We start from the raw sequence: 26,894 nt of genomic DNA on the forward strand, positions 1-26,894 counted from the left end.
CAGATCCACATTGCTGCTTCATGGAAGGCAGTGGATGATGACCAAAGTACTTAGGTTCCTGCCACCCAGGTGGGAGACACAGATGGAGTTCCTGACTTCATCCTGGCCTTGCACTGGCTGTTGTCGGCATTTGGAGAGTGACCCAATGATGGAAGATACAAGTGTATATATTTGTAACTCTGTCTTTCAGAGTCCAGAGTGCTGACCATTACACTATGGGGCCGTAACTGTCTTTCAAATAAGTAAATCTTTATAAAAGGATCATAAAAAATACATGTAAACAATCTACTTCAACTTGTATTTGTTGAAGTTGCTAAACAAATTACATTTGTTTTTCATTGTTTCTGTTTTTTTTTGTGTGTGTGTGTGTCTCTTCTAACTTTTCTGACAGATTTTCATCCAGTTATTTGTATTAGGTTCTAAAGAGATCTACCAAATTGTGTTTTCTTTCTTCAGTAAATTTTCCAAAAGATGATCTAAGGTAACTAAACATCTTTCTGAGATGTAATTGATACAATATTAATTGCATGTGTTTACAATGTGGATTTGATGAGTTTATATATATATATATACACACACACACACAGAATTGTTGCCATCATCATGATAATGCACATGTCCATCATCCCCAGTTTCTTCATACTCCGTGGTACTTGTTTCTCATTGTCCTCCATCCCCAGGCAGTCACTCATCTGCTTGTTTTATCTCACTTTTGGTTAGTTTCATATTCTAGAGTTTTTTATAAGTGTAGTCCTATCATACAAGGGTACTTCTAAACAATTTGTGGAAAAAATGAAATTAAAAGATAAGTTTATTTTGGTACAAAAAACTGAAATCTCTGTTTCATAGATGTTTAATTTCATGTTAGTATTCAATATTATAATTAAGTTTTTTGCCCATATTTAAATTATTTTTTTTCCTGAGAGGCAGAGAGAGAGTGAGTGAAAGTTATTTAGTCCCTACTTGCTGATTCCTTCCCCAAATGGCTCCAGAGGCTGGGACTGGGTCTCTTGTATGGGTGGCAGGGACCCAATTATTCAGACCATCACCAGTGTCTGCGCTGGCTGGAAGCTGGAGTTGGAAGCCAGAGCCTAAAATTGAGCCCAGGTACTCTGATGTGAAGCACTGGTACCTTAAACTGCTAGACTTAATGCCCACCCCAGCCCTATTTTTTATTAGGTTATTATCTTCCTATGTTTTAGGAGTTCTTTAAATATTCTGGCTGTAAGTCCTTGGTGTTAATTTTCACTTATTTTCCCCCCAGTCTGGCATGTCCCTTTTAACAGTGTCTGAGAAGACATACTTTAAGAAGACTAATTTACTAATTTCTATTTTGTAAATCTTTTTCTGTTACCCATGAAATCTTTGCCTAACCCAAGGCCATAGTGATTTTTCTCTTATATTCCTGAACTTTTATGAATTATGGTTTACATATATATCTTATACACTATGAATTAATATTTTTATGTGGCATAAAGTATGGATTGAAATTCCCTTTTTTCCTATAGATTAACTGTTGTTCCAGTACCATTTGTTAAAAAGATGCTCCTCTCTCCTTTGAATTGACTATTCCTTCTAATGCATTTTGTGATTTTTGGACTCTAGTCTATTTCATAGATCCATCTGTCTGTCTTGACCATATCACATAATTTTGATACTATAGCTTTATTATAGATCTGAATGTCACATAGAGTTGATCTTCCATCTTCGTTTTTATTTTTTTAAGGTTATTTTGAAATTCTAGTTTCCCTTCAGAGTCAGGTTTCTTTCCTAGATTGTTCTAATAAATTATTAAGTGTACCCCCCCCGCCCAATATATTTTTCTTGTTTTCATCACAAGTAGCATCTAAGGTACTTGTTTTTAATATTTAATTGGTGTTTGAGTTAATGGCTAGCAGTTACATTGCTAACTTTTTAGAAATGTTTGTATTTCATGTTTAGATGTTAAAAAAAACTTTTAAAGGGATTACCTGTGTAACTTTGGAACACAATATCTTATTCTCATAAGACTAAAATTAAAAAAAAGGCAATATATAAACAATGTATCCTTGTTGGTAAATTTGTTTCTTAAAGGGATACATTCAGCAATTCCAAAAAAGGCTTGATATGTATACCAGAACTAAACACAGAAGTAGGTGACTGATAAGAAATCAGAGAAAAATCAGGATCTGAGAGAAAAAAGTTGCATATAATAGAAGTAAAGGCCAGAATTAAACCCCATTATGCTGGATTATAGTCAGATATAGTATGGAGTGGCATGTGTGTGCATGTATATGTTAATTGACATATACACACATGAATATGTTTGTATATCATTATTTCTATTTATGTGCTTGCATATTGCCTTCATATATATATAAATATTCAGAGATATATGTGTTTACGTGAGTTAGTATATGTGCATGTGTTTTCTGTGTTTGCTGAGATGACATAGAAGCAATAACACCCCAGTAACAGCAAATAACTCTGGTCTTGTTTTCTGAAAACCATTCTCTTAATATAAAGAAATAGGGCTTTTGAAATGTAACTGACTCAAGGCCAAGGCAGGGAATGTGCAAGACAAGGCTGGAGCCTCTTGTAGCGCCAGAATATAAAGAAGTACTTAAAAAAAAGGGTAAATAAAAATAGACCAGTTTTCCTTGTAGAAGAGTTCCATATATAGCAGGTATGAAGAAAGTAGAATACTGTTAGGACACCACAGGAATAATTGTTATAGGCAAGATCTGCTGATAAAAACTAAAGTTGGGGTTTGTGAGTTTGAGGGCAAATAGGATTTTTGCATAGTCTGAGCAGGACCAATCTTTAAAAAAAAAAAAAAAAAAAGCCTGAACTGTATTCTGACAGTGTCATCCTCACATGGGCACAATGTCTGGGCCTGGGCCTGACCAGAGCCAGGAGCCTGGAACTCCTTCCAGGCTTCTCATGTGGGTGGCAGGAGCCTTAGTACTCAGACCATTTTGGTTCCTTTCCCAGGTGCATTAGCAGGGAGCTAGTTTGGAAATAGAACAGTCAGGGATTTTGGCATCTCAGGTGATGGCTTAACCTGCTATGCCATAACACCAGCCCCAAGGTCTTGGAAGATTTATTTTAGTAGAGCAATGGGAATAGGAAATCAAGCAGTTGGTGGTAATCGGGAAAATGAATGACACATGAAGGAGGGATTGACAGATTGTGGCCTATTTTTGTACAACCTGGAAAAAAGAATGGTTTTACATTGTAAAGGTTGTTTACAGAGAGGAGAAAATATATGATATAGATTGTACATGGTCCACAGAGCCTACATTGTTTACTTTCTGACCTTTTCCAGAAAGTTTGCCAGTCTCTGACATAGAAGAATGAGTATATATGACTACAGTTTTTGTTCAGTTTTATAAAATATAATACTGAAAATATAGGTCTTTGTAGTCATATTTATGGGTGTACCATTTTCTCTTTTAATCTTGTTACATTTAGTTTCAAATATTTAGAACCTTTATTAGTAGGCAGATATACACGTATAATTGTTTGCCTTACTAATGAATTGACTATCATTCATTATTCATTTTCTCATTATGTATAGTTTCTTATGTTAGAAATCTATTTTGTCTGATTTTGGTATAGTCATTCCAACTTTTTTTGGTTTACTTTTTGCCTGGTATATGTTTTTCCTATCCTTTTATTTTTGACTCCTTTGTGTCATTGTATTAGAAGTCTATTTCTTGTAAACAGATGAGTCATGAATTTTTGTTTCTGTGGATTTTTTTTTTAAGATTTATTTATTTGCGAGGCAGAGTTACCGACAGAGCAAGAGACAGAGGTCTTCCATCCAGTGGTTCACTGCCCAGTTGGCTTCAGTGGCCGGAGCTATGTCTCCAGCGTGGGTGCAGGGGCCCAAACACTTGTGCCATCTTCCACTGCTTTCTCAGACCATTACTGTAACATGAACCAGCACCCATATGGGATGCTGCAGCTGCAGGTGGAGGCTTAACCTACTGTGCTACAGGCACTGACCCTGAATTGTTGTTTAATACAGTAATGTAAATATTAAATGGTTGTCTTTATGTTTATCAGGTTGCTACTTGTTGTCTATTTACTTCATCTTTTTTTTTTTTTTTTTTTTTTTTGACAGGCAGAGTGGACAGTGAGAGAGACAGACAGAGAGAAAGGTCTTCCTTTTCCGTTGGTTCACCCCCCAATGGCTGCTGTGGCTTGCGCACCGCAGCTTGTGCACCGTGCTGATCCGAAGCCAGGAACCAGGTGCTTCTCCTGGTCTTCCACGTGGGTGCAGGGCCCAAGCACTTGGGCCATCCTCCACTGCACTCCCTGGCCACAGCAGAGAGCTGGATCGGAAAAGGAGCAACCGGGACAGAATCTGGCGCCCCGACCGGGACTAGAACCCGGTGTGCTGGCGCCGCAGGCGGAGGATTAGCCAAGCCTCCCCTTTTCTTTTCTTTTCTTTTCTTTTCTTTTCTTTTCTTTTCTTTTCTTTTCTTTTCTTTTCTTTTCTTTTCTTTTCTTTTCTTTTCTTTTCTTTTCTTTCTTTCTTTTTTTTTTTTTTAGATTTATTTATTTACTTACAAGCAGAGCTACAGAGAGAGAGAGAGAGAGAGAGAGAGGGAGAGACAGAAATCTTCCATCCGCTGGTTCACTTCCCAAATGGCCACAATGCCAGGAGCTTTATCTGAATCTCCCATGTGGGTGCAGGGGCCCAAGCATTTGGGCCATTCTCTGCTGCTTTCCCAGGCCATTAGCAGAGAGCTGGATTGGAAGCAGTGCAGCTGGCACTTGAACCATTGTCCATATGAGATGCTGGCGCTGCAGGTGTTGGCTTTACCCACTACGCCATAATACCAATTGCCCTTTTTTTTTCTTTTTTTAAACACCTCTTCTGCTTTGTTGTAGATTACCTGAATATTAATTTAGGATTCTAGTTAAATGTCTTTGGCTTTGCAAGCTGTACTTCTTTGTATTTGATAGAGGGCAGAGTAGGGGTCTGTGGTTGATGTATTGATTACAACGTAGTTCTTTATCACACCATACTTAGAGTTAACATTATAATACTTCATATAAAATATAGGAACTTTGCAACATAATAGTTCCCTTCAACATCTCTCCATCCTTTGTTTTTTTTTTTTTTTTAATTTATTTATTTCTTTATTTGAAAGTCAGAGTTATACAGAGAGAGGAGAGAGAGAGAGAAGGTCTTCCATCCGATGGTTCACTCCCCAATTGGCCGCTACAGCTGGATCTACGCCGATCTGAAGCCAGGAGCCAGGAGCTTCTTCCAGGTCTCCCACGCAGATGCAGGGCCCCAAGGACTTGGGCCATCTTCTACTGCTATCCCAGGCCATAGCAGAGAGCTGGATCAGACAAAACCAGCGCCCATACGGGATGCCGGCGCTTCAGGCCAGAGCGTTAACCCGCTGTGCCACAGTGCTGTCCCCTCTCCTTCCTTTGTTTTCATATAACATATCTATCTATGTGTTATCAACCCATATATAGTGTTAGAGTTCTGGCTTTAAAAAGTCATGCTCCTTAAGGAAACAAGGAAAAAATAAAATACATGAGTCTTTTCTGTTTCCCCATCTTTGCTGTTTCTGTTGCCATTTGTTCATGGAGATCTGAAAAATCATGTGATACTATTTTCCTTTAACCTGAAAACTTCTGCTGGAACTACTTACAGCATAGGTTTACTGATGCTGAATTTATCATTTTTCTTTACTGAAAATATCTTCTTCTCACTTTTGTTGTTTTCTTTGGTTATGAAATTCTGGGTTGGTTGGGTCTTCTCTTTTAGCCCTTAGATGATAACATATTCTATTTCGGTATCATTGTGTTTGCTGAAAAATGAACCATCATTCTCCTTGATATAGTGTGTGTGTGTGTGTGTGTGTGTATTTTGCTTGCTTTCAAGAATGCCTCTTTATCTTTTGTTTCAGCAGTTTGACTGTGATGTGATTTTCTTTGAAATTACTTTATGTGCATTTTGTTGGGCTTTTTGAGTCTTGTTTTTCAGTAAATTTTTTTTCCCAGCTCTTTTGCTCATGTATCTTTCTGCCCCACTCTCTTCTTGGACTTTCTTGATTTGATCCCTCTTGCACCTGTGACATTGTACAGTTTTACCCCATTTTTTTGGTGTATTTTTCAGATCGATAATTTCTATTAATCTTACTGCAAATTCGCTGTCTCTGTATAAATCAAAACATGTTTAAGTTTTTCTGTTCAATTGTCAGACCTAGCAATAAATGTTTGCTTGTTAAATGCAACCTCTGGGTTGTATGACTATCAATTTCTATTGGCTATTTTTTTCTGTTAAATATGAATTCTCTTTTCTTATTCCTTTAAGTGTTTATTGATTTTTGAGGGATCATGTATAATACCTGGATCGTAGAAACTGGATTTTGTTGTTTCTCCAAAGAGTGTTGATATACTTGTATGCTCCTGCAGGTAGTTAACGTATCTGGATTCACTTCAGATTTTTATCTCTTGTGATGTGCAACATCTGACATGTTTCTTCATTTCTGACTATTACCAACTATCGTTTTTTCATCGTGTGCAGTGGAGTCTTCCCCATGCAGGTATAATTTAGTGGTTAGCCTATTTTATGGTCAAATAAATAAATACACACACACACACACATTTTAAATATTTAGTTGATTTCTCTGTTGCAGCCTTTCCCTTCAGAATTTGTTCCATAACTTTCCAGCAGTTCTATCAGGGTCTAAACTTTGTTTTCTGATCCATCAGGCTAGTAAGGCAGTGGTACCCCCTCCAAGCCAGATACAGATTGGGATGAACCAATAGGCAAAAAGCTGCTAGTTTATGAGTCTTACCTGTGGGTGTGTATATCTTATCAAGGGAGCCTACTTTCCACTGTCTGCCGCCAGTACAGTGCTTTTCACAGCCTTCAAAATAGCTTTCATTTATTTTTTTCTAATTTTTTTTATTTGACGGGTAGAATTATAGACAGAGAGAGAGAGAGAGAAAGAAAGGTCTTCCTTCCGTTGGTTCACTCCCCAAATGGCCGTTACGGCCAGCGCACTGTGCCGATCCGAAGCCAGGAGCCAGGTGCTTCCTCCTGGTCTCCCCTATGGGTGCAGGGGCACAAGCTCCTGGGCCATCCTCCATTGCCTTCCCAGGCCACATCAGAGAGCTGGACTGGAAGAGGAGCAGCCAGGACTAGAACCTGGTGCCCATATGGGATGCCGGCGCTGCAGGTGGAGGATTAACCAAGTGAGCCACCGCACTGGCCCCCTTTTCTAATTTCTTTACATTATTTTATTCAGTAGGTTTAGCCCAACGAGGTTTCCTTTACACTGCCTACAGTTACTTCATTGAAAAGATTTCTTGATTTCTTCATCTAGATTTTCTTTTCTACTTTTGATAGTGTATTATTAGCTAAATACCAACTTTATTTAGATGTATTCCTTCTTGCCCGGTAGGTACCATTCCAATGTATTATTTGATTAATGTTTTGTGGATCTTAAGTGTTGGGAAATGTTTGGAAGCACTACTCTTTTTTATGGCATTAAGGCATCATTTGATATAATCAGTCCTGAACTGCTTAGCCATTTTTGCTTTCTACAGTAAAGACATCAGTCAGCCTGATTTTTTTTTTTTTTTTTTTTTTGCCACTTGAGTTTTTTCTAATTTTGTTTTTTTACCTGAACTGTTTTAGGTTTTTCAGAATGTTATTCAGTTGGAATCACAGGTTTTTCCAGATTGGCTTCTTTCATTAAGTAGTATATATTTAAGGTTCTTCCATGTTTTTTTACGGCTCTAAACTAATATTTCATTATTTGGATATGCCACAGTGTATCCACTGAACTACCAACAGGTATCTTGATTGCTTCCAAATTTTAGCAGTTATGAGACAAACTGCTATAAACATCTGTGTGAGGATTTTTGTGTGAACATAAATTTTCAGCTCATTTGGATAAATATCACGGAGTGTAAATGTTGTATCTTAAGAGTGTATTTAGTTTTGAAAGGAACTGCCAAACTGCTTATAAGTGATGACTCCATTTTGCACTCTCATAGGGAATAAAAAGCTCCTATGGCTCCATAACCATAACTAATATGTAGTGTCAATATTTTGGATGTTGGCCATTCCAATAGGTGTGTAGTGATATCTCACTGTTGTTTTAGTTTACATTTTCCTGAGGTTATAGAGTTGAACAAACTGTCATGTGCTTATTTCCCATCTTTGTATCTCCTTTGGTGAAATGTCTGTTCAGGTCTTTTGCCTGCTTTTAATTTAGTTGTTTATTTCTGAATTTTAAGAGCTCTTGGTGTGTTTTTGTTAACAAATTTTAATTTTTTTAAGATTTATTTTATTTGAGAGGTAGAGTTACAGACAGTGAGGGAGAGACAGAGAGAAAGGTCTTCCTTCTGTTGGTTCACTTCCCAAATGGCCACAATGGCCAGAGCTACGCCGATCTGAAGCCAGGAGCTAGGAGCTTCTTTCTAGTCTCCTATGCAGGTGCAGGGGCCCAAGGACTTGGACCATCTTCTACTGCTTTCCCAGGCCACAGCAGAGAGCTGGATGGGAAGAGGAGCAGCCAAGATTAGAACCAGTGCCTATATGGGATTCCAGTGCTGCAGGCAGAAGATTAACCTAACTGCGCCACAGTGCTGGCCCCTGTTAAAAGTTCTTTATCAGATATGTCCTTTGCAAATATTTTCTCCCCGTCTGTGACTTCTATCATTCTCTCAACAGTATTTTTCACAGAGCAGAAGTTTATAATGTTCACTTCATCTTTCATTTCTTACATACATTGTGTCATTGGTGGTGTCCATAAAATGTTAATGCCATGTACCCAAGGTCATGTAGGTATTTTTTTTTTTTTTTTACTGTTAAAGTTATCTTCCAGGCATCTTACAGTTCTACACTTACATTTAGTTCTTTGATTTATTTTTGATTCTTTTTTGTATTTAAAGATTTAGTTCATTTATTTGAAAGGCAGAAAGAGAGAAAGGAAGAGACATATCTTCCATCTGTTGGTTCACTTCCCAAATGACCAAAATGGCATTGCCAGGCTGAAGCCAGGAACCCAGAACTCAGTTTGGGTCTCCCATGTGGGTGGCAGAGGTACAACTCCATGGGCCATTTTCTGCTGCCTTCCCAGGCGCTTTAGCAGGGGTCTGGATTGGAAGTGGATCGGCAGGGACTCAAACTGGCACTCTCATGGGGATACTGGCAGCGGGTTAACTGCTGTGCCACAACACTGGCCACCATTTTTAATTAATTCTTATGTAAGGTGTAAGGTGTGCATCAAAGTTTGTTTTTGTGAATGTTTTTACCCAATTTTTCTAACACTATTTGTTGGAAGTCTGTGCCTTTTCTCCAATGTATTGCCTTTGCTCCTTTGTCAAAGATCAATAAACTGTTTTTGTGGTCTGTCTCTGAGTTCTGTGGTTTGTTCCACTGATAGATTTGTTTATTCTTTTTCTTATTTACTGTAGTTTTAAAAATAAGCCTTGGAGTCAGGTAGTGTTGGTTCTCTAACATGTTCTTTTCCTTTAATATTTTTGATCTTTTACATCTCTATTTAAACTGTACAGCTATTTTGTTTCCATGCACAAAATAACTTGCTGGTGTATTGATTAGAATTACATAGGATATGTAGATAAAATGGGAAAGAACTGGCATCATGACTGTCTTGAGTCTTTTTATCCATTAATGTGAATGTGTTTTTATTTACTTAGTTCTTTTTTGATATCTTTCATCGGTTTTCTAATTTTCCTCATGCATCTTTTTTTTAACTTTTATTTAATAAATATAAATTTCCAAAGTACAGCTTATGGAGTGCAATGGTTTTTCCCCCCTATAACTTCCCTCCCACCCGCAGCCCTCCCATCTCCCGCTCCCTCTCCCTCTCGCATTCCATTCACATCAAGATTCATTTTCAATTATCTTTATATAAAGAGGATCAATTTAGTATATATTAAGTAAAGATTTCAACAGTTTGCACCCACACAGAAACACAAAATGTAAAATATTGTTTGAATACTAGTTATAGCATTAACTAATTAATTAATCAGTAATCACCCTAGGCTCTTTATTTTTATTTTTATTTATTTATTTTTTTTGACAGCAGAGTGGACAGTGAGAGAGAGAGAGAGAAATAGTTTAGAAAGGTCTTCCTTTACCGTAGGTTCACCCTCCAATGGCTGCCGTGGCTGGCGCACCGTGCTGATCCGAAGCCAGGAGCCAGGTACTTCTCTTGGTCTCCCATGTGGGTGCAGGGCCCAAGCACTTGGGCCATCCTCCACTGCACTCCCTGGCCACAGCAGAGAGCTGGCCTGGAAGAGGGGCAACTGGGACAGAATCTGGCGCCCTGATCGGGACTAGAACCCCGTGTGCTGGCGCCGCAGGTGGAGGATTAGCATATTGAGCCCCGGCGCTGGCCCACCCTAGGTTCTTGTCATGACTTGCCAACTCATGCATCTTAAATATGATCTGTTGGATTTATTCCTAAGTATTTCACTTCTGGGGAGCTAATGTAAATGGAAGTAATTTTAATAAATTTCCACTGTTCATCACTGAAATATAGGAAAGTGATTAAGTTTGTATATTAATTAACCTTGTATTCTGCAGACTTATTCTAATTATTTTCAGGAGAATTTTTGTCAGTTCTTTTAGATTTTCTGTATAGATGATAGCGATGTCTATAAATAAAGTTTTATTTCTTGCTTTCCAGTCTTACAGCTTTTTAAAAAAATTTTTTTAAATTTATTTGACAGGTAGAGTTAGAGACAGTGAGAGAGAAAGAGAGAGAGAGAGAGAGAAAGGTCTTCCTTCCATTGGACCACTCCCTAAATGGCCGCTACACTCGGCGCTGCACTGATCCAAAGCCAAGAGCCAGGTGCCTTCTCCTGGCCTCCCACGCGAGTGCAGGGCCCAAGCACTTAGACTATCCTCTACTGCCCTCTCGGGCCACAGCAGAGAGCTGGACTGGCAGAGGAGCAACCAGGACTAGAACTGGCACCCATATGGGATGCCGGCACCACAGGTAGAGGATTAACCAAGTGAGCCATGGTGCCGGCCCCTAGTCTTATAGCTTTTATTTCCTTTATTTTGTCTTACTGAATTAGCTAAGATTTCCACCAATGCATTGAAAAGCGTTTGTGAGCAGGCATATCCTTGGCTTGTTCCTGATATTGGGGGGAAAGTATTGGTTTCTCATCATTAAGTATAATATTAGCTGTGTATTTATTTTTTTTATAGGCAGAGTGGACAGTGAGAGAGAGAGACAGAGAGAAAGATCTTCCTTTTGCCTTTGGTTCACCCTCCAATGGCCGCCGCGGCTGGTGCACCGCCTGGTCCAAAGGCAGGAGCCAGGTGCTTCTCCTGGTCTTCCATGGGGTGCAGGGCCCAAGCACTTGGGCCATCCTCCACTGCACTCCCCGGCTACAGCAGAGAGCTGGCCTGGAAGAGGGGCAACCGGGACAGAATCCAGTGCCCCAGCTGGGACTAGAACCCGGTGTGCTGGCGCCGCAGGTGGAGGATTAGCCTATTGAGCTGCAGCACCGGCCAGCTGTATATTTTTTTATACATGTTGTTTATAACGTTGAGGAAGTTCCCTCCTACTTTGCATAATTTTTATTATGCTTAGGTGTTAGAATTGCGCTATGCTTTTTCTGTGTTTATTGATATATTCATGTGATTTTTTTTTCTTCTTTAGCCAATTTGATGTGATCTTACATTAGTTAATTTTCAAATCTGAAAACCAGCCTTGTATACCTAGGATATATCCTGCTGGGTCTTGGTGTATCATTCCTTTTTATATATTACTGGATTTAATTTGCTAATAAAGTGTTGAGAGATTCTTCATTTGTGTCTATGAGAGATATTGGACAGTAGTTTGTTTTTATGTGATATCTTGGTCTGGTTTTGGTATTAGAGTAGTGCTGGACTCACAGAATAAGACAGGAACTATTCCTTGTGCTTTTATCTTTTGGAAGGCTTTGTAAAGAATTGATGTAATGTTTTTAAATATTTGACAGAATTCACCTATGAACACATATGAGGTGGTTCTTTCTGTTTTGGAGGATAATTGCTGAATCATCTGCTTTAATAGATACAGACCTGGGGCTGGCGCTGTAGCGTAGTGGGTGAAGGTGCCGCCTGCAGTGCTGGCATCCCATATGGGAGCTGGTTCGAGACCTGGCTACTCCACTTCTGATCGAGCTCTCTGCTATGGCCTGGGAGAGCAATGGAAGATGGCCCAAGTCCTTGGGCTCCTGCACCCACGCGGTAGGCATGGAGGAAGCTCCTGGCTCCTGGCTTAGGATTGGCACTGCTCTGCAGCCAGTTGGGGAGTGAATAAGCAGTTGGAAGATCTCTCTCTCTCTCTGCCTCTCTGCCTCTCTTTCTCTCTCTATGTAACTCTGACTTTCAAATAAATAAATAAATCTTTAGAAAATAATAGATACAGACCCAAGCGATTTTTTTTTTTTTTTTTTTTTTTTGACAGAGAGAGAGAGACAGAGAGAAAGGTCTTCCTTTACTGTTGGTTCACCCTCCAATGGCTGCTGCGGCTGGCACACCGCGCTGATCCGAAGCCAGGAGCCAGGTGCTTCTCCTGGTCTCCCATGTGGGTGCAGGGCCCAAGCACGTGGCCATCTTCCACTGCACTCCCGGGCCACAGCAGAGAGCTGGACTGGAAGAGGGGCAACTGGGACAGAGTCCGGCGCCCGGACCAGGACTAGAACCTGGTGTGCTGGCGCCGCAGGTGGAAGACTAGCCTATTAGTTGATTTGCTTGGAATATTGAAAGCTTATTATTGTATATTTATATAATATTTTTATTGCACTTAGAAAATACTTTCAGAGTATTCTATACGTGAACTTATTCCTATATATTTTGTAAGATATTAATAAATATACAACTTTTTTTCCAGCCTAGTGTGTTAATTGTAACCTACAAGGAATCCACAAAATCATCTACTCAGTTTGGATCCTACAAGCAAACTGAATGGAGGCCAGATAGTACCATGATAGCTGTGTCAGTAAGTAGAATTTTCAGCTTCAGTATTTTCTTATGAAATCATTATACTGCATTTAAACTTGATTCTCTTAGATGTCTTCCTTTTAGTCTTGTGCAGTCTTGATCATTTATCTTCCTAGAATCCTACTATTATTCATCTTTGACTTTACCACTTCCTGACATCCCTAAACATTTGATCATCTCACTTGCCTAGTTTTACTCTTGAAGTCTAATCCAGTTTTTTAAAACTTTTGTTTGTATTAACATGGCACTCCTTGAGTTCTCTGTTTCAAAAGATATCCTGCAAAATAATAAATTTTCTGTTTATGTGATACTAATTTTGCATATGCATTAGGATCTATTTCTACATTTCTGTCCCATTAAACTTTCCTAAATCTGGTTAAGTTTATTTTTTCAATTTGTATTTTATCATTATCATCTCTAGCACTGACTGTCGTCATTATCTGATTTGCCTTTGCAATGATATATATGGTTGACAGTTAATGATCACTTCCAATGGAAGTAATGTTGTAAGCAGATTATACATGACTGGTCTCATTTAATCTTTTTTGGACTGATACTTTGAAGTAAATATCATTATCCTTCATTGATAGGTGAGTAAATTGAGGCTCTTTGGAATTAAACCTTATTGACGATTATACAGATAGTGTCTTGGAAAAATGAGATACAATCTTAGTAACTAAGTTTGCATTCATTACTATACTCTTAAATACTAGACTAGGGATAGGGAGCCTTTTTTCTGCCAAGGACCATTGGATATTTATAGCATCATTTGTGAGCCATAAAAGATTATCAACTTATAAATTAGCCTGCTGAGGCTGACATTTTGGTGCAGGAGCTTAAGATGCCACCTGCAATGCTGGTATCCCATCTGAGTGCCAGTTTGAGTCCAGCTGCCCCACCTCCCACCAAATTCTCTGCTAATGTGCCTGGGAAAAACAATGGAAGATAGCCCAGGTGCTTGTTTACCTGCCACCCATGTGGAAAACCTGGATGGAGTTCCAGGTTCCTGGCTTTTCCTGGCCCAGCCCTGGGTATTGTGACTATTTTGGGAGTGAACCAGAGGGTAGATGATCTCTCTCTGGCTTTACTTCTCTTTCTAAAAAAATTTACCTTTTTAAATAAATAAATCTTAAAAAAAAAAAAATAGCTTGCTATAGATTTACTTACTTTTGAGTCTGCCTGTGGTTACCTTGGCCGGACCAGATCAAATGTTTTGGCAGGTCATAAATAGCCCATGGGCAAGATATTCTGCAGTGCTGCATTAGACTAACTTATCTGCCTGCTTTTACATTCTTTCTACTCCATGATCTGAAATGATCGGAAAATATTACACAGTCAGAAAGCTTAGTTTTGTACTTCCTGTAGGAGTTGGCTGATTAATAACCAGATACCAAATCTATTCTTCGGCCTGTTTGTATACAAACCATAAATTAAGACTAATTTTTACATATTTAATGATTTTCAAATTTGTATCCATAAATAAAGTTTTATTGAAGTGTGAAAATGCTCATTTGTATGTGGTCTGTGGCTTCTTTAAAGCCACAAGAGCAGATTGAGTTGAGTAAATCTGATAGCAACTATATGTGGTACTGTCATTGCTTCCCTCTTCTGTTCAATGTACTATAAATTACAATACAATTATAACTATAGCATTTCAAGTGCTGCACATATTGCCAAACTGTAACAGCTTATGTTGTTTTTATTACTAGTTTATATTCATCACAAAAGAATAGAAAATAGACTTTGAATGTGATAGTTTTAAAATACATTGGAGTATGAATTATTGAATTAGATGGAAAATATTATTTATTATGCAGTGACGCTATAGCTATGCCAATATGAATTGACTTTACCAGTGTATCCACTCATCACAGTATTCCCAAGTCATTGAGAGGAAAAGTCATAAAAACTAGAAAATTTAAAATAGAATTTCTTATCACAGCAGAGTTTCATTACAAAACTAAAATGAAATTGGGAGTACATTCAAAGTAAGTATGCTTGTTTCTTGATGAGTTGACAGTTATTCATCTGTTATGTGTATATTTGAATGGTCAATACTGAGTGTGTCAAAAATTTCAGATGAAAACATTCTCCAAGAAGCTGAAAGTAATAATTGAATATGATCTTAGTGCATGCAGATGAGCAAAGGCTTTAATTGGACCAATTTAAAAAGATTATGAAAATGTAAAACTTCAAAAGCCTGTACTCAGAAGCTGAATATTCTGACTTGCTCTACTCTATGATTGCTCCATGGCTTAGTAGCAGACTTATTAGAAACATTTTTAGTTCATGGCCAGATTCATTTTTCTGAACTTGAAGTACCACCCTCTCATCACTTAGACACTGAATCGCTTTGAAAAAATAGTTTTTACTATAGATTTGACAGTTTCTTAATGAATTCAACTTACAACTACAGGGCAAACAGTGCATGTGTGTGAAACTTTTATGTAATGAAGCCATTTTGAGGACAGCTAATAGAATTGTTTCAATTACAAGTAACTTTTTGTATACTTCAGTTAGAAGTTAAGTAGTAAGATTCTATTTATACATGAAATTAGCTATAGATATATTTTCTAGTTCAAACCATAGTTCTAGTGTAATTTTTAGGACACTGATGCAGAACTTTGGTATTGTGAAGTCCTCGTGTGAAAGAGAGGCTTCCATATAACCTTTGATTAGAAATTATCTTTTTTTTTTTTTTGTCAGGCAGAGTGGACAGAGAGAGAGACAGAGAGAAAGGTCTTCCTTTGCCGTCAGTTCACCCTCCAATGGCCACCACGGCTGGCGCGCTGCGGCCAGCGCACCACACTGATCCGATGGCAGGAGCCAGGTACTTATCCTGGTCTCCCATGGGGTGCAGGGCCCAAGTACTTGGGCCATCCTCCACTGCACTCCCTGGCCACAGCAGAGAGCTGGCCTGGAAGAGGGGCAACTGGGACAGAATCCAGCGCCCCGACCGGGACTAGAACCCAGCGCCCCGACCGAGACTAGAACCCGGTGTGCCGGCGCCGCAAGGCGGAGGATTAACCTAGTTAGCCGTGGCGCCGGCCCTGATTAGAAATTATCAATCTGCCGTGTTAAAAGACAACATCAGAAGAAGAATCTAATAGAATTCTGTAATTTCCTACCAAGTGACAATTAGTTAATGTTCATGGGTTGATAGCATTGTTTGGCAATATTTGTGTGAACATCTTTAAATATGAAATAAATAAAATCTCATTACTGACTTGCATTATTATGGAGAGTAGCAGATACCAAGCCTCCTCACACTGCCTCAACCATTGTTTCACATGGAAATTTTTTTTTTTTTATGATGTCAGGTAAGGGTTCAATTTTTTCTTTTTTTTAATGTGGATATTCTCTTGTTCTGGTACCTTCTGTTAAACAACTATTCTTTCCCCATTGAATGATCTTGGTATCCTTTTTGGGTGAATGGAATTGTTTTCAAAAATCTTTTTTGGATTATTCATTAGGCGTGTATAAAGATATAGCTGGTTTTCATGTGATTTTATATCCTACAACTTTAGTAACTTCATCTTATTTTTAGCAATTTTGTGTACCTACGGCTTCTTCAGATTATGTCATCTTGAAACAAATGTATATCTTCCTTTCCAATTTGTCATTTACTTCATTTTATTGCCTAATTGCTTTAGGTAAATCTTGTGATACTGTGTTGAATATAAGTGGCAAAAGTGGTCATTCGCATCTTGTTCCTTATCTTTGAGGGTTGAGAGGGATGCTTTCAGTCCTTTGACCATTGAGTATGCTGTGGGCTTTATGTTTTTCATTTATGGACTTTATTATGTTGAAGTCATTTTCTGCTGTTCCTAGTTTAAGAGCTTTTATCATTATGAAAGTATATTGAATTTTGTTGAATGCATTCTCTATATCAGTTGGAATCCTTTGGAGGGTTTTTCCTTTATTAATGTGGTGTATTACCATTGATATATTTTTGCATATTGAACTATCCTTGAATTCCAGGGATAAACCCCAGTTAGGCATAATACACAAAGTATTTTGTTTAGGATTTTTATGTCAATGTTTCTAAGGAATTTGGTTTATAGTATTCTTGTAGTTTCTACTGTAGTTGGTAATGCTGGTCCTAAAGAAAAAGTTAAGAAGTATTCCCTGCTCTTCAGTTTTTTGGAAGAGATTCAGAGAATAAGTTTGTTGAGGATTTTTGCATCTGTGTTCATTAGGGAAATTGGTCTATACTTATCTTTCTCTGTTGCATCTTTTTCAGATTTAGGAATTACAGTGGCTTCATAGAAAGAATTTGGGAGGATTCCCTCCCTCTCTGTGTTTTAAATAGCTTGAGAAGAATTGGAATTGTTCTTCTTTAAGTGTCTGGTAGAATTCAGCAGTGAAGCCATCTGGTCTTGGTCTTTTCTTTGTTGGAAGGATCTTTATTACTGATTCAGTCTCCATCTTGGTTATGGGTCTGTTTAGGTTTATGAGAATAGGTATTAATACTTGATTAAATGTTTGGTATAATTCATCAGCAAGTTTATCTAGTCCTGGGCTTTGCTTTGTTCAGAGATTTTTTTTTTTTTTTTTTTTTTTTGACTACTGATCCAGCTTCTTTACTATTTATAGATCTCTGGATTTTCTGTTTTTTTCTTGAGTCAAATTTGGCAGATTGGGTGTTTGTAGAAATTTGTGTATTTCATCTGGTCTGCTTATTTCTGTGAATACAAGTCTACATGATAGTTTTATACTTTTTAAATGGATATAAATTTTATACTTTTTAAATACATATAAAATTACTGGTAATGTTGCCACTTTCATTCCTGACTTTAGTAATTTGCGTCTTCTTGTTTTTTATTTAATCTACGTAAACATTTGTCAGTTTTTTGGTCTTATTTCTCCTTGTTGTTTTTTTTAAAAGATTTATTTTATTTATTTGAAAGACAGAGTTACAGAGAGAGGTAGAGACAGAGAGATCTCCCATCCGCTGGTTCATTCCCCAAATGGCCACAGTGGCCAGAGCTGCGCTGATCCAAAGCCAGGAGCCAGAAACTTCCTCTGGGTCTCCCACATGGGTGTAAGGGCCCAAGGACTTGAGCCATCTTCCACTGCTTTCCCAAGCCACAGCAGAGAGCTGTATTGGAAGAAGAGCAGCCAGGACTAGAACCGGCGCCCATGTGGGATGCTGGCACCTTAGGCCAGGGCTTTAACCCACTGTGCCACAGGGCCGACCCCTCTCCTTGGTTTTTATCTTGTTAGTTAAGGTATACGTCTCATTAATTTGAGCTTTGTCTTTTAAAAAAAATTGTTATTTGAAGCTGGCACTATGGTGTAGCAGGTAAATCTTTCGCCTGAGATGCTGGCATCCCACTGGGGCAGTGATTTGACTCCCAGCTGCTCCACTTCCAGTCCAGCTCCCTGCTAGTATGCCTAGGAAAGCAGCAGAAGATGGCCCAAGTCCTCAGGTCCCTGTACCTGCATGGGAGAACCAGAAGAAGCTCCTGGCTTCTGGCTTTGGATTGGCCCAGCTCTGGCCATTGCAGATATTTTGGGGTGAACTAGTGGAAGGAAGATCTCTATTTCTATCTTTCCCCACTCCTTCTGCCTCTATAACTGTGCCTTTCAAATAAAGAAATAAATCTTAAAAAGGTGTTTATTCGAAAGGTAGAGTGACAGTGAAGAGGGAGAGATATCTCTTCCATCTGCTGGTTTACTCCCCAAATGGCCACAGAGTCAGATCAGGACCAGGCTGAAGCCAAGATCCTCAGAACCCCATCCAGCTCTCCCATGTGCCTGGCAAGGCCCTATACTTTGCTGTCATCTTGTGCTTTCCCAGGTGTGTTAGCAGGGAGCACTCATTACACACTCTAATATGGAAAGCCAACATTACAATGAGTGACTTAACCAGCTGCACATGCAGCGCCATCCTGAGATTTGTCTTTTTGAACATAAGGGTTTTTTTTAGTGTGTTTTTTTTTTTAACTTTTATTTAATGAATATAAATTTCCAAGCTTTTGGATTACAATGGCTTTCCCCCCATAACTTCCCTCCCACCCGCAACCCTCCCCTTTCCCGCTCCCTCTCCTCTTCCAGTCACATCAAGATTCCTTTTCAATTGAATATAAGTTTAACAATTTCTTTGTTAACAGTATTTTCACTGCATTCCATTAATTCTGGTATTTTTATTTTTGTTTATCTCTAGATATTTTCTAATTACTCCTTTGATGTCTTTTTGAACCATTTGTTGTTTTAAGAGTTTGTTATTTCTATATATATGTAAATTTTCCAGTTTCTTTGTATCACTGACTTCTGATATCATCCTGTTGTAGTCAGAGAAGATACTTTATGAGATATCCAAAAGATATGTCTTTTTTTTTTTTTTTTTGACAGGCAGAGTGGACAGTGAGAGAGAGAGACAGAGAGAAAGGTCTTCCTTTGCCATTGGTTCGCCCTCCAATGGCCGCCGCAGCCGGCGTGCTGCGGCCGGCGCACCATGCTGATCCAATGGCAGGAGCCAGGTACTTATTCTGGTCTCCCATGGGGTGCAGGGCCCAAGTACTTGGGCCATCCTCCACTGCCTTCCCCAGGCCACAGCAGAGAGCTGGCCTGGAAGAGGGGCAACCGGGACAGAATCCGGCGCCCCGACTGGGACTAGAACCCGGTGTGCCGGTGCTGCAAGGCAGAGGATTAGCCTAGTGTGTGGCATAACTTGTGTTCTGTATTGGAGAATATCCCATGTGTACTTGAGAAAAATGTATATTGTGCTATTATTGATGAAGTATTCTGTAAATGCCTATATTGTTCAAGTATTTTATTTCCTTATTAACCTTTTTAAAAAAAGATTTATTTATTTATTTGAAAGGCAGTGTTTCGGAGAGAGTGAGTGTGTGAGAGAGAGAGAGAGATCTCGATCTTGCATTCGCTGGTTCACCCCTGAAATGACCAAAATGGATGGAGTTGAGCCAGTCTGAAGCCAGAAGCCAGTCTGGGTCTCCCATGTGGGTGCATGGGCTTAAGCACTTGGGCCATCTTCCTCTGCATTCCCAGGCCTTTTAGCAGAGAGCTGAGTTGGAACTTGAACCGATGCCCATATGGAATGCTGGTGTCACAGGTGGCTGCTTTACTTGCCAAGCCACAATGCCGGCTCTTCCTTGTGAATCTTTTGTCTGCTTTTCCACCCATCATTTAAAGTTGGATTTTGAAATATCCAGTTGTTACTTTAGAACTGTTTCTCCTTTCAATTTTGTTAATTTTTGATTCACCTATTTTGGAACTCCTTTATTGGTGTGTTCATGTTTATAATTACTATGTATCTTGTTACATTGAACCTTTTATCAATATGTCATGTCCTTCTTTGTTTATTGGAACCATTTTGATTTAAAGTTTACTTACTTGATAATAGGGATCTTTGAAGAGTTTGTGGAAACTGAATTAAAAGATAAAAATTAGGGCTCATGCTGTGGTGTAGTAGGCTAAGCCTCTACCTTTGGAGCTGGCATGCTATATGGGCACCGATTCCTGTCTTGGCTGATCCAGCTCTCTGCTTGTAGCCTGGGAAAGCAGTGGAAGATGGTCCAAGAGCTTGGGCCCCTACATCTGAATGGGAGAACTGGAAGAAGCTCCTGACTCCAGATTGGTCTTTTCTCTGGCCGTTTATGGCCATTTGGGGAGTGAACCAGTGGATGAAAGACCTTTTTCTCTGTCTCTCTCCATCTCTCTCCGTAACTCTGCCTCTCAAGTAAATGAATAAAATCTTGGAAAAAAAAGATAAAAATACATCATGTATTTTTCAACATATTTCCATCAAGGTCAAGACACTTTTGTAAGCCATTATACTATCCATTTAGGCTGTCCCTAAAGAAGTGAGGTGTCTGGGAATTTAACCATGTCAGTTCTGTCTTTTTTACATTATTAACTGAAGAAGAAAATTATTCTTAAAATATTTTAAAAAGCTTTGTAAGAATTTTTATTTATTTGCATTTAGTTTTGAAAGGCAGATAGAGAACGTCACAGAGATCTTATATTCATTGTTGCACTCCACCAGATACCTGCAAAAGCTAGTTTTGGGCTAGGCTGAACGTCAGAGCTGAAACTCATTCTGGTTCTCCCATGTGGGTGACAGGCACCCAAGTACTTGAGCTATCATCTGCTGCCTCCCAGGGTTACGTTAGCAAGAAGCTGGATCAGAGGTGAAAGAGCTAGGACTTCAACCCAGGTGCTCTGATACTGGACGAGTGCCTCCCAAGGGGCCGCTTAACTGCTGTGCCAAACACCTCCCCCTAAAGATTTTTTAGTATTAGGAAACAAAATAAAGTCAAAAGAAGGCAAATCAGAACCACTAAGATGGATGCCCAATGATTTCCCATTGAAGCTTATGAAATTGCTCTTGCTCAATGAAAGAAATCAGCAAGAACATTGTTATGGAGAAAAAGGACTCCTGCATCTCTTCTGAGTGTTTTTCTGCTAAAGGTTTGGCTGGTAGCTTTCTCCAAAATTTTTCCTAGTAAGCAGTTGTTATCGTTATTTGGCCCTCCAGAAAGTCAATGAGCAAAATGATTTGAGCATTGAAAAAGAAGAAGAAAAAACCTGTTGCCATGACCTTTGCTCTTGATGAGTCTTTTGCTTTGACTAGACCACTTTCCACCTCTTAATAGCCATTGCTTTGATTGTACTTTGTCTCTAGGCTCACACTGCTAAAGCCATATTTCATCTGTGGTGCAATTATTGGAAGAAATGCTTCAGTATCTTGACCTTGTTTAAAATTTTCATTGGAAGCTGTGCTCCTATCTGTAGCTGTTCTGGGCAAAACAGGTGTGACACCCATCAGAAAATTTTTTCTAATTTTTCTGTCAGAATTGTGTTAGCCAAACCACTTGAGATAATTGTGGTATTGGCTATTCTGTGACTTTAACTATTGTTAACTGTCAGTTCTCTTCAGTTAGGGGTAAACAAGATTTCTTTCTCATAAATTGATGTGGATGATCTGCCACTGTAGGCTTCATCTTCAACATTCTCACTCCTTTTTTTTTTTTTTTAAGATTTATTTATTTTATTTAAAGTCAGTTACACAGAGAAGGAGAGGCAGAGAGAGAGAGAGACTCATTGCTCCTTAAACTGTGTTATCCATTTGTAACCAGGTGTTTTCCTTAGGGCATTGTATAGATAAAGTTTTGGTAAAGCATTAATAATTTCTCTATTCTTCTACTCAAGCTTTATTGTAAGTTTGATGTTTGTTTTTGCTTCAAGTTTAGAAGAATGCATGTTGCTTTTATAGGGGCTTATTCAAACTTATGTTTTATCCTTTTTAATGTCTCAAACTAGATCATAAAGTTAGTCTAAGTTCATTTTGGTGCAGAAATTTTTGAGACCCATGTGTAGCTTAAAGTTGACCAATGGAGAAGTGGTAGATGTTAACCCAAGGAAACCTGAGATTGTTAGAAATTTACAAGCCTCTCCATCAACTTGTCTTTTGGAGCTGTGGGTATTCTACTTAGACCTGAATCTCCAAAATAGTTGCTTCAGATATAGTTCCTGCTAATTCACTTGTTTTAGTAGGCAGACAAATTCCTGGAACTTCCTGTTCTACAGTCTACCCTGATGTCACACTCCAGTCTTCTGATGTATATATGATAAATTAGTTGAAACTTGAGAATTGAGAAGGATATAAGAAGAAAATACTCTCTAGATCGTCTGCAGTTACTGGTAAAGAATTGGTTGGGGCATTTATAAGACAGTAGAGGACCTACTTTTCCTTGTAGTTATTTTATTAAAATTTCAGTAGGGTGGTTTTTCATTACAGTTTATTTTTTATTTGTAGCTGTTTTAGAAGATCAGTAGATTCATTTATGTAAAAATTTGGATTTCTGTGGTGCCAAGTGGTGATTGCCAATTTTTGAAATAAAATTTTAACTTTCCATGCATTTTCATTCCAAGATGGGGAACACCCCCAAACTAAAGTGGCTTAAAAATTAGATTATTAATAACTATGTATATAATACTCCCTCTGCACAGTTAATGTTTTTTAGATCTCATTTTATATATGAGGGCACTTCAAAAATTTTGTGGAAAATAGAATTAAAAAATAAGTTTATGGGGCTCACGTTGTGGTTTAGCAGGTAAAGCCACTGACTGCAGCATCCCTTATGGGTGCTGGTTTGAGTCCTAGTTGCTCCACTTCTGATCCAACTCCCTGCTAGTGTGCCTGGGAAAGCAGCTGAAGATGGTCCCAATGCTTGGGCCCCTGCACCCAAGTGGGAGACCTGGAAGAAGCTCTGGGATCCTGGCTTCGGCCTGGCCCAGCCCTGGCCGTTGTAGCTACCTGGGGAGTGAACCAGGAGATAAAAGATCTCTCTGTGTGTAACTCTGCCTTTCAAATAAATAGTAAAATAAAAAATAATAAAAAAGATAAGTTTGCATATGAAGGGTCCTCGAAAAGTTCATGGAAAATATATATGAGGATGTGATTTGAGATTAAAGATTTCTTTAATTTGCATTTATTTCTGAAGGCTATTTTTAGGACATAAAATTCAGGCTTGATAATTCTTTAAGTTAGATATATAATTTTATAGTTTCTAATGAAATGTCCTTATGGGCCTTTTGAAAATAATATATAATTTTTTTTTCCTTTTTGCTGCTTTTAAGATTCTCTTTGATTTACATAACTTAACTATGATGTGCTTAGGTGAGCTTTTTTTTTTTTTTAATACCTATTCTATTCGCTGGACTTCTTGAATCTGTGGGTAGATGATCTTCAATTTGGGAAATTGCCTAGCTATTTCCTTTATATTGCTTCTGTCCCATTCTCTCCTCTTCTAGGACGTCAACCCGACCTTTTCAGTATGTCCAGTATTCCAGTATGCCTGTTACGATACCTTTTGTCCTCCCCTTCTCTTCTATTTTTCCCGTGTTTCTTCGTGGTTTTTTTTTTTTTTTTTTTTTTTTTTTTTTTTTTTTAAGATTTATTTATTTTATTTGAAAGAGTTACACAGAGAGAGGAGAGGCGGTGAGGGGGATCTTCCATCTGATGGTTCACTCCTCAATTGACTGCAATGGCCAGAGCTGCGCCTATCTGAAGCCAGGAGCTTCTTCTGGGTCTCCCACATGGGTGCAGTGGCCCAAGGACTTGGACCATCTTCTCCTTTCCCAGGCCATAGCAGAGAGCTGGATTGGAAGTAGAGCAGCTGGGTCTCAAACTGACGCCCATATTGGATGCTGGCACTTCAGGCCAGGGTATTAACCTGCTGCACCATAGCACAGTCCTCTCCTCGTGTTTCTTTTCTGTTGATACTTCTCCTGAGCTAGTAATGAATACCTGTAATGTGCCACCTCTCTTCTGAACTCCATTCAGATATTGAGGTTTTGTGTGTTTTAATTTTAGGATAGCCACTCAGATTTTTTTTTAAACGATTTATTTGAAAATTGGAATTACAGAGAGACAGAAATCTTCTATCCCCTGGTTCACTCCTCAAATGGCCAAGACTGAGCTAGGATCCAGGAGCTTCTTCCCGGTCTCCCACCGGGAGGGGTGCAGGACCCCTATGACTTGGGTCATCCTTTGCTGCTCTCCCTGGCACACCAACAGGGAGCTGGATCAGAAGTGGAACAGATGGGACTTGAACTGGTGCCCATATGGGGTGCTGGTGTTGCAGATAGTGAGTTAACCTGCTGTGCACAGTGCCAGCCCCTTGATAATTTTTTATAGGGATCAAATCTTGTGTGAAAATCTCAATCTTTTCATCTGTGTTTTGCTCTCATTTTTCTTGAATATAGTTGTTGACTATTTAAAAACATATCCAATATCTTGATCATCTGTTGCCCTTCTGGGAATCTTTAAATTTTATTACAATAATAATGTAAAAAGAGAATGTAGAGAAGTGTGGTAGCTATCTTCACAGATCCCTGTTTATTATTAGAATTAGAGGCTGATCATTTTAATCTTGTCTTGATATGATTGAAATTGGTTGGAGGTTTAGTGAGACTTAGTTGACCTGTTATTTTAACCCTGAGAGATTTGGTTGCATCTTCTCCATGTGACCTAGAAATGTAGATGTCTGTCATGAGACTGCTGTTAAAGAAGAAATTATTCAATAATGCTTATTAAAAATAATAAGGAAGGCTTTATTCAGAATCACTGTGATAGGTATAGGGAACAGTGCAGTGGAGAGAAAGATTGGGCTGAATGCTTAACATAGAATGGATAAAAGTGGGAAGTAATAGCCAAGGAACAGTGTAGGGGTTAGTGAGTGGAGAATTGCTAAGAGGAAACATCAGGGATTAGGGGGATTCTGACTAAATCAACAGTATTCTTAATAAAGACAGGCCAGTGTTATCAGATATCATCTGGGGAATAGTGGAGGCACTTTTGCTAAACTAACTTAGTGTTCTTGCTAACACTAGATTTTATAAGGAACTTCACAGATGAGTCCCAAGAATGTTCAAGAGCCTGACTAAATTTAGTCAGTCTTTGTCACAGGCTTTGTGTTAGAGGCACATTAGGTCTCCAGTTAGTATGAATGACATAATTCTTCTGGTATCTGAGTCCACCAACAGCAGCCTAGTTAAGACTGTACCTAGAAATCCCAGAGTACTTCACTATTCATTTTAGACTCATTTTATTTCTAGATGAGTCCTCTTCCTATGCAGTTCTGCAGAACATTTTACTTTGCTTCTCTGAAGTTTGCTTCTTAGCACATTAGCTTCTTTTTTTTTTTTTTTTTTTTTTTTTCTTGACAGGCAGAGTGGATAGTGAGAGAGAGAGACAGAGAAAAAGGTCTTCCTTTTTGCCGTTGGTTCACCCTCCAATGGCTGCCACGGCTGGCGCGCTGCGGCCGGCGCACCGCGCTGATCCGAAGGCAGGAACCAGGTACTTATCCTGGTCTCCCATGGGGTGCAGGGCCCAAGTACTTGGGCCATCCTCCACTGCAATCCCGGACCACAGCAGAGAGCTGGCCTGGAAGAGGGTCAACCGGGACAGAATCCAGCGCCCCGACCGGGACTAGAACCCGGTGTGCCAGAGCTGCTAGGTGGAGGATTAGCCTATTGAGCTTCGGCGCTGGCCACATTAGCTTCTTCTGTAGCTTCTACATTCAGCAAATATCACATGGGAAAGATCGACTGAAGTTGAGGCATGTCAAGTCTGATTTTTACCTTAGCGCCCTATATGATTGAGGAAAGCTTTGTTGATATTCTTTTGCCTCTGCCTGAACTAAGCCCACTTTCTTAGCTTGTGCTCAGAATTGACAAACATTAATTTGGGAGGAAAAAAATCAGCTCACCTCTCAACAGTCTACTGTGGAATTTTTTAACTTTTTTTTTTTTATTTGACGGATAGAGTTAGACAGTGAGAGAGAGAGAGAGAGACAGAGAGAGAAAGGTCTTCCTTCCATTGGTTCACCGCCCCAAATGGCTGCTACAGCCGGAGCTGCGCCAATCCGAAGCCAGGAGCCAGGTGCTTCCTCCTGGTCTCCCATGTGGGTGCAGGGGCCCAAGCACTTGGGCCATCCTCCACTGACCTCCCAGGCCACAGCAGAGAGCTGGACTGGAAGAGGAGCAACGGGGACTAGAACCTGGTGCCCATATGGGATGCTGCCGATGCAAGGCGGAAGATTAACCAAGTGAGCCATGGTGCAGGCCCCTCTGCTGTGGAATTTTAATCAATGTAGTCCTCATTGATTCCAATAGCTGCCTATGCTTTTAAAAATATGAGTTTTGGGCCGGCGCCGTGGCTCAATAGGCTAATCCTCCACCTTGCGGCGCCGGCACACCGGGTTCTAGTCCCGGTTGGGGCACCGGATTCTGTCCCGGTTGCCCCTCTTCCAGGCCAGCTCTCTGCTATGGCCAGGGAGTGCAGTGGAGGATGGCCCAGGTGCTTGGGCCCTGCACCCCATGGGAGACCAGGAAAAGCACCTGGATCCTGGCTCCTGCCATCGGATCA

General features: G+C 39.4%; 1 protein-coding gene across 7 annotated transcripts in view; it reads left to right on the top strand.

Annotated features, from left to right (window-relative positions):
- Positions 1-26,894, top strand: part of RIC1 (RIC1 homolog, RAB6A GEF complex partner 1) — a 185,700-nt gene that overhangs the window by 44,103 nt on the left and 114,703 nt on the right. For 6 of the 7 annotated variants that reach the window (XM_070051800.1, XM_070051792.1, XM_008255104.4 and 3 more), the window contains exon 2: positions 12,885-12,992. The exons of the other annotated variant lie outside the window; for it this stretch is intronic. In XM_070051800.1, coding sequence (XP_069907901.1) covers positions 12,885-12,992 — 108 coding nt within the window. The remainder of the gene's footprint in view (positions 1-12,884; positions 12,993-26,894) is intronic. 7 annotated transcript variants of the gene reach the window in all.

The sequence above is a fragment of the Oryctolagus cuniculus genome, chromosome 1, assembly GCF_964237555.1.
Source record: "Oryctolagus cuniculus chromosome 1, mOryCun1.1, whole genome shotgun sequence".
Classification (NCBI taxonomy): Eukaryota; Metazoa; Chordata; class Mammalia; order Lagomorpha; family Leporidae; genus Oryctolagus; species Oryctolagus cuniculus.